The following is a 13,998-nucleotide window of genomic DNA, read 5'->3' as shown; positions in this document are numbered from 1 at the left end:
GCCTAAGAGACTTCTCAGACAACATTCGCATTATAGGGGTCTCAGAAGGAGAAGAGAGAGAGAAAGGACCCAAGAAAATATCTGAAGAGATTATAGTCGAAAACTTCCCTAACATGGGAAAGGAAATAGCCACCCAAGTCCAGGAAGTGCAGAGAATCCCATACAGGATAAACCCAAGGAAGACACACACCAAGACACATAGTAATCAAATTGGCAAAAGTTAAAGACAAAGAAAAATTGTTGAAAGCAACAAGGGAAAAGCAACAAATAACATACAAGGGAACTCCCAAAAGGTTAACAGTTAATTTCTCAGCGGAAACTCTATAAGCCAGAAGGGAGTGGAATGACATATTTAAAGTGATGAAAGGGAAGAACCTACAACCAGATTACTCTACCCTGCAAGGATCTCATTCAGATTCGATGGAGAAATCAAAAGCTTTACAGACAAGCAAAAGCTAAGAGAATTCACCACCACCAAACCAGCTCTACAATAAATGCTAAAGGAACTTCTCTAAGTGGGAAACACAAGAGAAGAAAAGGACCTACAAAAACAAACCCAAAACAATTAAGAAAATGGTAATAGGAACATACATATCAATAATTACCTTAAATGTGAATGGATCAAATGCTCCAACCAAAAGACACAGGCTCACTGAATGGATACAAAAACAAGACGCATATATATGCTGTCTACAAGAGACCCACTTCAGGCCTAGAGACACATACAGATTGAAAGTAAGGGGATGGAAAAAAGATATTCCATGCAAATGGAAATCAAAAGAAAGCTGGAGTAGCGATACTCATATCAGATAAAATAGACTTTAAATTAAAAATGTTACAAGAGACAAGAAAGGACACTACATAATGATCAAGGGATAAATCCAAGAAGAAGATATAACAATTATAAATATATATGCACCCAACATAGGAGCACCTCAATACATAAGGCAACTGCTAACAGCTCTAAAAGAGGAAATCGACAGTAACACAATAATAGTGGGGGACTTTAACACCTCACTTACATCAATGGACAGATCATCCAAACAGAAAATTATTAAGGAAACACAAGCTTTAAATAACACAAGAGACCAGATAGATTTAATTGATATTTATAGGACATTCCATCCAAAAACAGCAGATTACACTTTCTTCTCAAGTACGCATGGAACATTCTCCAGGACAGATCACATCTTGGGTCACAAACCAAGTCTCGGTAAATTTAAGAAAACTGAAATCATATTAAGCATCTTTTCTGACCACAATGCTATGAGATTAGAAATCAGTTACAGGGAAAAAAACGTAAAAAACACAAACACATGGAGGCTACACAATACGTTACTAAATAACCAAGAGATCACTGAAGAAATCAGAGAGGAAATCAAAAAATACCTAGAGACAAATGACAATGGAAACACGATGATCCAAAACCTATGGGATGCAGCAAAAACAGTTCTAAGAGGGAAGTTTATAGCAATACAATCCTACCTCAAGAAACAACAAATATTTCAAATAAACAATCTAACCTTACACCTAAAAGAACTAGAGGAAGAAGAACAAACTAAACTTAGTAGAAGGAAAGAAATCATAACGATCAAAGCAGAAATTAATAAAATAGAAACAAAGAAAACAATAGCAAATATCAATAAAGCTGGTTCTTTGAGAAGATAAACAAAATTGATAAACTATTAGCCAGACTCATCACGAAAAAGAGAGGACTCAAATCAAAAAAATTAGAAATGAAAATGAAGTTACAACAGACACCACAGAAGTACAAAGCATCCTAAGAGACTACTACAAGCAACTCTATGCCAATAAAATGGACAACCTGGAAGAAATGGACAAATTCTTAGAAGGGTATAACCTTCCAAGACTGAACCAGGAAGAAATAGAAAATATGAACAGACCAATCACAAGTAATGAAATTGAAACTGTGATATAAAATCTTCCAACAAACAAAAGTCCAGGACCAGATGGCTTCACAGGTGAATTCTATCAAACATTTAGAGAAGAGCTAACACCCATCCTTCTCAAACTCTTCCAAAAATTTTCAGAGGAAGGAACACTCCCAAACTCATTCTATGAGGCCACCATCATCAACTTGATACTAAAACCAGAAAAAGATACTACAAAAGAAGAAAATTACAGACCAATATCACTGATGAACACAGATGCAAAAATCCTTAACAAAATACTAGCAAACAGAATCCAACAACACATTAAAAGGCTCATACACCATGATCAAGTGGGATTTATCCCAGGGATGCAAGGATTCTTCAATATACACAAATCAATCAATGTGATACACCATATTAACAAACTGAAGAAGAAAAACCGTATGATCATCTCAATAGATGCAGAAAAAGCTTTTGACAAAATTCAACACCCATTTATGATAAAAAACTCTCCAGAAAGTGGGCACAGAGGGAACTTACCTCAACATAATAAGGCCACATATGACAAACCCACAGCAAACATCATTCTTTTTTTTTTTTTCGGTACGTGGGCCTCTCACTGTTGTGGCCTCTCCCGTTGCGGAGCACAGGCTCCGGACGCGCAGGCTCAGCGGTCATGGCTCACGGGCCCAGCTGCTCCGCAGCACGCGGGATCTTCCTGGACCGGGGCACGAACCCGTGTCCCCTGCAATGGCAGGCGGACTTCCAACCACTGCGCCACCAGGGAAGCCCCAAACATCATTCTTGATGGTGAAAAACTGAAAGCATTTTGTCTAAGATCAGGAACAAGACAAGAATGTCCACTCTCACCACTATTATTCAACATAGTTTTGGAAGTCCTAGCCATGGCAATCAGAGAAGAAAAATAAATAAAAGGAATACAAATTGGAAAAGAAGAAGTAACACTGTCACTCTTTGCAGATGACATGATACTATACATAGAGAATCGTAAAGATGCCACCAGAAAACTACTAGAGCTAATCAATGAATTTGGTAAAGTTGCAGGATACAAAATTAATGCACAGAAATCTCTTGCATTCCTACACACTAATGATGAAAAATCTGAAAGGGAAATTAAGGAAACACTCCCGTTTACCATTGCACCAAAAAGAATAAAATACCTAGGAATAAACGTACCTAGGGAGACAAAGACCTGTATGCAGAAAACTATGAGACACTGATGAGAGAAATTAAAGATGAAACAAACAGATGGAGAGATATACATGTTCTTGGATTGGAAGAACCAATGCTGTGAAAATGACTATACTATCCAATGCAATCTACAGATTCAATGCAATCCCTATCAAATTACCAATGGCATTTTTTACAGAACTAGAACAAAAAATCTTAAAATCTGTATGGAGAAACAAAAGACCCCGAATAGCCAAAGCAATCTTGAGGGAAAAAAAACGGAGCTGGAGGAATCAGGCTTCCGGACTTCAGACTATACTACAAAGCTACAGTAATCAAGATAATATGGTACTGGCACAAAAACAGAAATAAAGACCAATGGAACAGGATAGAAAGCCCAGAGATAAACCCACACACATACAGTCACCTTATTTTTGATAAAGGAGGCAAGAATATACAATGGAGAGAAGACAGTCTCTTCAGTAAGTGGTGCTGGGAAAACTGGACAGCTACATGTAAAAGAATGAAATTAGAACAGTCCTTAACACCATATACAAAAATAAACTCAAAGTGGATTAGAGACCTAAATGTAAGACTGGACAGTATAAAACTCTTACAGGAAAACATAGGAAGAACACTCTTTGACATAAATCACAGCAAGATCTTTTCTGATCCACCTCCTAGAGTAATGGAAATAAAAACAAAAATAAACAAATGGGACCTAATGAAACTTAAAAGTTTTTACACAGCAAAAACATGATGCTACAAACACGATGAAAAGACGCGAAGCTACAAACACGATGAAAAGACAACCCTCAGAATGGGTGAAAATATTTGAAAACAAATCAATGGACAAAGGATTAATCTCCAAAATATATAAACAGCTCATGCAGCTCAATATTAAAAAGACAAACAACCCCATCAAAAAATGGGCAGAATGGCTTCCCTGGTGGCACAGTGGTTGAGAGTCCGCCTGCCGATGCAGGGGACACAGGTTCGCGCTCCGGTCCAGGAAGATCCCACATGCCGCAGAGCGGCTAGGCCTGTGAGCCATGGTCGCTGAGCCTGCGTGTCCGGAGCCTGTGCTCCGCAACAGGAGAGGCCACAAAAGTGAGAGGTCCGCGTACCGCAAAAAAAAAAAAAAAATGGGCAAAAGACCTAAATAGACATTTCTCCAAAGAACACATACAGATGGCCAAGAAGCACATGAAAAGGTGCTCAACATCACTAATTATTAGAGAAATGCAAATCAAAACTACAATGATTTATCACCTCACACTAGTTAGAATGGGCATCATCAGGAAATCTACAAACAACAAATGCTGGAGAGGGTGTGGAGAAAAGGGAACCCTCTTGCACTGTTGGTGGGAATATAAATTGATACAGTCACTATGGAGAACAGGATGGAGGTTCCTTAAAAAACTAAAAATAGAATTACCATATGACCCAGCAATCCCGCTACTGGGCGTATACCCAGAGAAAACCATAATTCAAAAAGACACACACACCCCAATGTTCATTGCAGCACTATTTATAATAGCCAGGACATGGAAGCAACCTAAATGCCCATCGACAGATGAATGGATAAAGAAGATGTGGTACATATATACAATGGAATATACTCAGCCATAAAAAGGAACGAAATTGAGTCATTTGTAGAGACGTGGATGGAACTAGAGACTGTCATACAGAGTGAAGTAAGTCAGAAAGAGAAAAACAAATATCGTATATTAACGCATAAATGTGGAACCTAGAAAAATGGTACAGATGAACTGGTTTGCAGGGCAGAAATTGAGACACAGATGCATAGAACAAACGTATGGACACCATGGGGGGAACGTGGCCGGGGGGTGGGGGGGTGGGGCGATGAACTGGGAGATTGGGATTGACATGTATACACTGATGAGTATAAAATTGATGACTAATAAGAACCTGCTGTATAAAGAAATAAATAAAATAAAGTTCAAAAAAATAATAATAAATAAAAATAAAGAGATTAGGAGCAGTTGCTCTACTGACTTGCTCTATAAAAAAAAAAAGAAAAAAGCATCCAAATTGGAAAGGAAGAAGTCACTGTCACTATTTGCAGATAACATGATATTGTATATACAAAACCCTAAAGACATCACCAGAAAACTTTTAGAACTCATTAATGAATTCAGGAAAGTTGAAGGATACAAAATTAATATACAGAAATCTGTTTCATTTCTATTCACTAATAACTAGCATAAAGGGAAAAAAAAGAGAAAACAATCCCATTTATAATTGCATCAAAAAGAATAAAATAGCTAGGAATAAATTTAACCAAGAAGGTGAAAGACCTATACTCTGAAAACTATAAGACACTGATGAAAGAAATTGATAATGACACAAATAAATGGAAAGATATACCATGATCATGGGTTGAAAGAATTAATACTGTTAAAATGTCCATACTATCCAAAGCAATCTACAAATTCAGTGCAATCCCTATCAAAATACCAATGGCGTTTTTAACAGAACTAGAACAAATAATCCTAAAACTGGTAGGAACCAAAAAGACTCCAAATATCCAAAGAAGAACAAAGCCAGAGTTACTGTGCTCCCAGAGTTCAAACTATACTACAAAGCTATAGTAATCAGAATAGTATTGTACTAGCACAAAAAGAGTCACATTGATCAATGGAACAGAACACAGCCGAGAAATAAGCCCATGCTTATAGTCAATTAATCTATGACAAAGGAGGCAAAAATATAAAGTGGAGAAAGACAGTCTCTTCAATAAAGTGTTGGGAAGATTGGACAGCTACATGCAAAAGTATTAAATACCATATACAAAAATAAACTCAAAATGGGTTAAAGTCTTAAGTGCAAAACCTGAAACTATAAAACCCCTAGAAGAAAACATAGGCAACAAACGCTTGACATTAGTCTTAGCTAATGTCTTTTTGGATCTATCTCCTCAGGCAAAAGAAACAAAAGCAAGAATAAACAAATGGGACTAATCAAACTAAAAAGCTTTTGCACAGAGAAGGAAACCAACAACAAAACACAAAGGCAACCTACTGAATGGGAAAAGATATTTGCGGATGATATATCGAATAAGGGGTTAATATCCAAAATATCCAAAGAACATACACAACTCAATATCAAAAAAACCAAGCAATCTGATTAAACAATAGGCAGAGGACTTGAATAGACATTTTTCCAAAAAAGACATAGAGATGACCAACAGACACATGAAAAGATGCTCAATATCACTAACTATCAGGGAAATGCAAAACAAAACCACAGTGAGATATCACCTCACACCTGTCAGAATGGCCATTACCAAAAAGACAACAAGTAACAAGTGTTGGCAAGGAGAAAAAAGGAACCCTCATACATTGTTGGTGGGAATGTAAATTGGTACGGCCACGATGGAAAACAGTATGGAGCTGGGTCAAATAATAAAAATAGAACTACCAGGAGATCCAGCAATTCCACTCCTGGGTTTCTATCTGAAGAAAACAAAAATACTAATTTGAAAAGATATATGCACCCCTGTGTTCATTTCAGCATAATTTACAATAGCAAGTGTCCACCCATAGATAGGTAAAGAAGATGTGGTATGTATTCATGTATACAATGGAGTGTTACTCAGCCATAAAACAGAATGAAATCTTGCCGTATGCAACAACATGGATGGACCTAGGGGGTATTTTGCTAAGTGAAATAAGTCAGGCAAAGAAAGACAAAAACCAAATGATTTCACTTATATGTGGAATCCAAAAACCAAAACAAAGGAACAAACAAAACAAAACGGAAACAGACTCACAGATACAGAGAACAAACTGGTAGCTGCCAGAGGGGAGGGGAGTTGGGGAATGGATGAAATAGATGAAGGGGATTAAAAGGTACAAACTTCCAGTGACACAAAAAGTAAGTTAAGGGGATATAATATAGTGTACAGCATGGGGAATATAGTCAATAATATTATAATAACTTGGTATGGTGACAAATGGTTACTATACTTATTGTGGAGATCATTTTGTAATGCATGTAAATGTTGAATCACTATGTTGTACACCTGAAACCAATATTGTATGTCAACTATACTTCAATAATTTTTTTTAAAAAATAAAGAAAAACACAAGAGATAAAAAATCGGTGGGGGTGGGGTGGCCGTGAGAGGCTAGCAGTCAGGTTAGTATTATGTTCAGTTAAATATTATACTCCTTTTAGAGCTAAACCTAAGCAAATCGAAGAATACTATTCTCAAATTTTATAATCATTCTTAGTGTAATATATATCATTAACACGTAAATAATAAAAAATAAAAGAAAGCTATCTACTACACATGAATCCAAGTTCTGGTTCAGAAAACATGCAAGAGAGCTAGTAAAATAAGGACACCACAATTAGATTCAGTTTGGAGAGCCACATATGTACATACATACATCCTTTAGTATTTTTTTCCCTTTTCTTTAAGTTCAGAAATAGGTGAAAGAAACAAAAAGGAAAGAAAGGGGGAGGGAGAGAAGAAGGTGTTGGGGAGAAAGGGAGTGAGTGAGGAAGGAAGGAAGGAAGGAAGGGAGGGAGGGAGGGACTGACGGACTAACAATGGTTCAAAGCAAAGAAATAAAGACAATTTTAAACTCACAGAAACACAGAACTTAAACATAAATAAAATGTATGACGAATTTACCTATAATAACAAGATCAAATTAAACAAGGAACTAAATTATAATTCTCAAAAAGTAGAATAAAGTTGAGATACAGTTTAGAATTTTTTTAAATAGGGAAAAAAATTCCAAATAGCAATTAATATTTACAGACCCAGAAAAGTTAGGAATACTAGAATAGTGTACCCCAGAAGAAATATTTTTAAAAAATAGGTTATAAGCTTCTTAAGGTCAAAAACCATATTACATTCATCTCTTTATTCCCCATGATGTCTACACATAAGAGTTATTTAATACATTCTTTGAAGTGAATGATTCATTTATATTATAGCTAAATGTTAATTCTCCCTAAAAGAATCCAAAAGCAGTGCTGCAGGAATCCAAAGTAGAGAGACCAGAAGTGGTTTTTCTATAGTTACAATATGACAGCAAAAGAAAAAAATTGGGGCTTCAAAAGTTTCTAAGAAAAGATAAGTTTAGATTCTTAAAGAAACTAATGTTGCCTAATATTAATAAATGCTTAAGAATGTCAATAAAGGGCATCATACATCTGTTCTTTTTTAATAAGAGAGAACAGATTTTTGTTAAAGTAACAGCAACAGCTTTCTGCAAAATATCACATTTTAAAAATATATTCACTAAGGTTATTCAAGAAGCACTTTTGAAAAGTTACTACCAGTCATACAAGTAGAAAGTATAGTAACCTGGCCTTCAGGCCAAAAAAAAATTTTATAATTACTAGTAAGAAGTATAAATTATAGAAAAATTTAAACTGATTATGAAAGTAGGTGTTACATTGCAAGTATCTATGACTAATTTTCTTTTTTTTGGAAGCACAGCGTGGCTTGTGGGATCTTAGTTCTCTGACCAGGGGTTGAACTCGCACCCCGTGCAGTTGGAAGGGCAGAGTCCTAATCACTGGACCTCCAGGGAATTCTCTACGACTAATTTATTTTAATCATATTTAAACTTTTACATAACTTTTGATAGACTTTTACATTTATCAAAAGAGCAGGCTAATATTTCTATAAACCAGAATCCTACTTATAAAAGATGGGAAACAGTGGGATTCTTCCTACATACCTCCGCCAATTAGAATACCTAAAACTATTATGGCTTATTTAGTACCCATGGTCTTTGTGGATATTTATAAAAGAACTGACTTCTCGAAGTTCTAAATGTCACCCTAACTTTATAAACCAGGCTCCAATTCCGATGATTTATAAGAGTAGAAGTTAAATTTTTGTAAGTATATTCCATATAGCAACAAAAGCCTTACAAACTACAGGCATACCTTGTTTTATTTGCTTCATTTTATTGTACTTTGGGAATACTGAGTTTTTTCACAAAATGCATTTTACAAATTGAAGGTTTATGGCAATCCTGCATTGTCAGATGATGGTTAGCATTTTTTAGCAATAAAGTATTTTTTAATTAAGGTATGTACATTTTTTTAGACATAATGCTATTACACACTTAATAGACTACAGTATAGTGTAAACATAAATTTAATACATACTGGGAAACCAAAAAGTGTGTGTGACTCACTTTATTGCGATATTCACTTTATTGGGGTGGTCTGGAACCAAACCTGCAATATCTGAGGTATGCCTGTTATTTTATTATACTCTAGAGGAGAGAACAAAAAAGGAAGCCAATGCAAACTCAAAAATATCTTTTCACATGCCAGTCTTGGGCATACTTTATGTAACCACTTAAAATAATAACATAATAGTAATGGTTTCACTAGTAATCTGGCAATATAACCTCAAAAAGAAAGAGTTAATGTTATTATATAGCAGTAATTCAATTTTTTTTCTCATTTCTAAATTACATTTTTTTTCTTTCTAACAGTGTTACTTTAGAAGGAACTCAAGTTTGACAAAAATCTTCATTAAATTCCTCAAAAAATAAATCATAAAAATGTAAGAATTTTCATAATAGCAGATATTCCAGGAGACTTATTTAAAGGGGGGAAAAACCTTACAAAATATTGGTGAAATCACTTAAATTTCAAAAGATTAAAATAATTATATATTTAATCGCAAAAGATAATAACATCTTTACTCATCAACATATTTCTATAAAATCAAAATGAAATAAACTTATTGCCATCTATTTTAAGTCATATCCCAAATTACCAAATACGAATTAACATAAAAGCATCCTACATAAGTTTTTCACACCTCTATCACACTTTTGAACTCACTTGGATAAATATGGATCTTTCCAACAGCAGCAGGAGTTTCTACAAAGTTATTTACCTTGTCCAGGTCTTGCAGTTACAGTTGCTCCAGCAGATGGTGGCTCCAACTCCTGTCAAATACAATAATGTTATTACAGTGACCTACTACAATGTGCGATTTAAAATAAAATAGTAGTGATATTACAGCCTTACCTTTGCTTTCTTTGAGTCTGGATCAAACCTTTCAAGAATTAATTTAGCTGTTTTATAAGTTTCTTTTTCCATGACTTCTTCAAGCTGCAAACAAAAATTTCCACAAGTTGTCACATTTTAAAACACACATGCACTACTTACTTTTATAAGTCCTATTCAAAAAGTATTCAACTGCAAGGCTTAAAATAAACAGCACATAGTATACCCAGATAGCATGAAAGACTTCCACATTCAAATAATTAAAATCCAGATTTTAAAATGCTTCTAACCTCTAATATGTTAATTGTATTTAACAGCTTTACTGCAAGGAAATACCAAATATTGCTAATTGTTTACATATAATGAGGAGAATAATTACATGCACCAACTTCAATAATGGAATGTGCAAAAATCTATCAGCCATCATTATTGGAAGTTATTAGACATGACAAGCAAATGACAGGCAATTTCTCAGATTTATTTCCTCCTAGTACTTAATGCTATTAATTTAAAGAAGGTCGTTAGCCAAGAGCTTTACAAAATAAAATCTCTGTGCCAATTAACTGCTGTCAGCATCGATTTTAGATTATTTATTAGCAGAAGCAATTAGCTTGCTGCAAAATGCAGTGAAAACTCACTTAACTGGGAGAACAGCCATGCTCTCTCATGGAATTTGCTCAAATGACTTTAAAAGCTGAAGCTCCCCATTTTTTACTTAGATTCAAACAACTTTAGAGGGAAAAACTGAACATAATAAGAATTTAAGTAAAGATTTTACTGAGTTCTATGCTCACACTAGGGACTGTAATTAAAGCACTTCATTATTATAGAATTTTATTTACAATGCACTCAAGTCACTTTATGGCTTAATATGTGGGTTTAATTTAAAAAGTAATCACTAGTAAAGTATCATTTTAGCAGTTACAGCCCAATATCAGAAAAAGTTTAACTTTAGTACAAGACAGTCATAGTTATGACAAATAGTTAATATATAGAATAAAAATGCTTTTGCAAAACTTGGAAGAGGACCTTTTCCTTCTCAGTGACCACTTAGATTCATTAAATGTCATGTTTATTCCAAAGGACATTTATTTTAAAATGCAAAGCAGAGAACATTTACCAAATTAAAATACAATTTAAAATATGCTGCCACAATAGTTAATAGATTCCTCATTAAAATCTCAATATAACACTTAAGAAGTGCTTAGATGAATGATTTACTAACCTTGGTTTAGTGAAACTAAAATATTTTTCTAACTATTTCAAAATTATGATAAATTCTCAAACAAGCAAGTTTAAATTTCTGATGTAAAGAAAATGTTTGTAACATTACTACTTTAGGGTTGGGGAAAAACTTGGGATGGGGACAGAGAGAGGGCATGATAGAATCTATCCCCAAATCAACATAATCTACATGAAACAGCAAAGAACTGAATCCCTGATCTCTACAAATTAATTTTTGATGGTCCAGACCAGTGCTGTAACAATAGAACTACCTGTAATGATGGAAGTGGTTTATATCTGCACAATAGAGTAGCTACAATGCCATATGTGATAAATGATCACTTAAAATATTGCTTGTGCAACTGAGGAACCCAACTGTAGCTACTTTTATTCCACTTTAAATAATGTAAACTTTAAAAGCTACATGGGTCTAGTGGCTACTGACTTGTACAGCACAATTCTAGAGTAAGACTATTGGTAGGTTTAAAAAGAAGATTAGATACAACTGTGATCTTTAAAACAATACACAAAAGTCAAAACTGAAATGCCATTTTATTAAACGACTGCCATTCCTACTATATCATTCAGCAAGTATTCATGTTTATGTCTATGTAAAGTATCTTAAATAAAAACATTTTAAAAAGCAAAAGATACAAATCCATTCTCTTTTTCTTTTGCATTTACTTTGAAAAATTCTTTTTTCACGTAATAGCTTAATTAACACATATTCCTACTACATTTTAACTGAATAATTTGTTTTATAAATAGGGAGACATCTGATCAGTGGGAAGAATACAAACTTGAAACCATGACATCAAAAAAGATCTGGGTTCAAAGTACATCTCCATTGTTAATTAGCTGTAGAAAGACTGAGCAAGTCTGTTAGCCTCAGTTTCTCCTTTTGTAGAGCAGAAACATTAACACTTTCTCGTAGCACTGTTATGCAATTTAAATAATGTAGGAGAGTCTATACCAGTACCTAACACAAAAACGCATAATCTTCAATGATACCTCAGTTATTCAGAGTGGATCTGAAACAAGCAGTGTTTTCAAATACCCACCGTATTAATATCAGGATTCAGGAATGAGAAATTGAATTCTCAGAATTCCCTAAATTACAAATTACTCTGTATTCTTCCTAATATTTTACATATTTCAAATAATAATGAATGATGTAACACAGAGTGAATTGTTTTTCTGTAATATGAGTATACTAAAAGTTTAAAAGTTTTTTATTTAAAAAAGAGAATAATAGGGACTTCCCTAGTGGTGCAGTGGTTAAGAACCCACCTGCCAATGCAGGGGACACGGGTTCGAGCCCTGGTCCGGGAAGATCCCACATGCCACAGAGCAACTAAGCCCGTGCGCCATAACTACTGAGCCCGCGTGCTGCAACAACTGAAGCCCATGCGCCTAGAGCCTGTGCTCTGCAACAAGAGAAGCCACCGCAATGAGAAGCCCGCGCACCACAAGAGTAGCCCCTGCTCACCGCAACTAGAGAAAGCTAGCGTGCAGCAACGAACACCCAACACAGCCAAAATTTTAAAAATAAAATAAATTAATTAAAATTAAAGAAATAAAAATTAAAAAGAATAATAAACACATGGTTGCTTATTTATTATGAATCAACACTATTTTGGCAAGATTATATATTTTGAGAACATATAAAAATTATTTCTACCTGATATAGAATTTCATCATAGAAGATACTAAAAGAAGGGAACACTAACACAAAATAAACATCAATTTTTTTAATTTTGAAAGATAATTATACAATATTTAAATTATAACTCTTGAAATAAAATTTTAAAACACACAAAGCATTAATTGCCCTATCCAATACTCTTTATCCTTGTTTCATAACAAATATTCCGATGTAGAAAAATGTCTTGTGTTTTGTACTGACTTTGGTCAAATTATTAAAAGAATCTTCAATTCACAGCTTTAGGGTACATGTTGCATTATTTAAACTCATATTTTTAAAATGATGAAAATACTGTCTGCTTATGCTGATTTTGTTTTGCTGTTGAAATCAATATTGTTTTTACTAATTCAGACTTTAAATCATTTTCTGACTTTATATAGGAGTATTCTACAATAACAGTAACATCTCTCTCAGCATTTGTTCTGTTAAAGTATTTACAAAGATCTGTAGCCTACAGTGAATATTCAAACACTGGAAAACACCAGCAGATATTACTGGGTAATATAAAAATGTAACATGAAACTTCTAGTGAGGTTAACAGCCCCACACAGAATCACATGCTAAAATTGCCAATTTAAGGACTTATTTTGCTTCCAAAATTTATTTCATGGAATATCACTCACAGGATTTTGTATACAGTATTCTATATATATAAACTTATTAACGTTTATTTGTAAGAATAAGTCACCATTAATAAGAGACAGGGCCCATAAAACAGACTTATGGCCACAAAAGCAAGACTGACTAATTAGATTGTGCCACTTCTCCTCTATGTGCTCCTGTCCTGTTGCCTAAAATGTCCACATTAACCTACAGCTCAGCATGCCAGCATTTCTTGCTCTTGCTTTCAACTGACACTAGTAGATTCTTTTGAACCAGTAACATTTATAGTGATTGTTAAGTTTTAATTCTCAGAGAATTATAATAATTCTTTCCCAGGTTCCCAATTTCTCAACCAATTTTCCT

The 13,998-nt window shown here is 34.3% G+C and overlaps 1 protein-coding gene across 3 annotated transcripts in view; it reads right to left on the bottom strand.

The window, feature by feature from the left end:
- The window catches only part of LNPK (lunapark, ER junction formation factor), an 84,133-nt gene that overhangs the window by 38,214 nt on the left and 31,921 nt on the right, over positions 1-13,998 (bottom strand). For all 3 annotated transcript variants that reach the window (XM_060016546.1, XM_060016547.1, XM_060016548.1), the window contains 2 exons: positions 10,125-10,208; positions 9,991-10,042 (listed from right to left, as the gene is read on the bottom strand). In XM_060016546.1, the coding sequence (XP_059872529.1) occupies positions 9,991-10,042; positions 10,125-10,208 (136 nt within the window). The remainder of the gene's footprint in view (positions 1-9,990; positions 10,043-10,124; positions 10,209-13,998) is intronic.

The sequence above is a fragment of the Delphinus delphis genome, chromosome 7 (genome assembly GCF_949987515.2).
Source record: "Delphinus delphis chromosome 7, mDelDel1.2, whole genome shotgun sequence".
Classification (NCBI taxonomy): domain Eukaryota; kingdom Metazoa; phylum Chordata; class Mammalia; order Artiodactyla; family Delphinidae; genus Delphinus; species Delphinus delphis.
The sequence above is the reverse complement of the archived record's forward strand: the minus strand, read 5'-3'. Positions and strand labels throughout refer to the sequence as shown.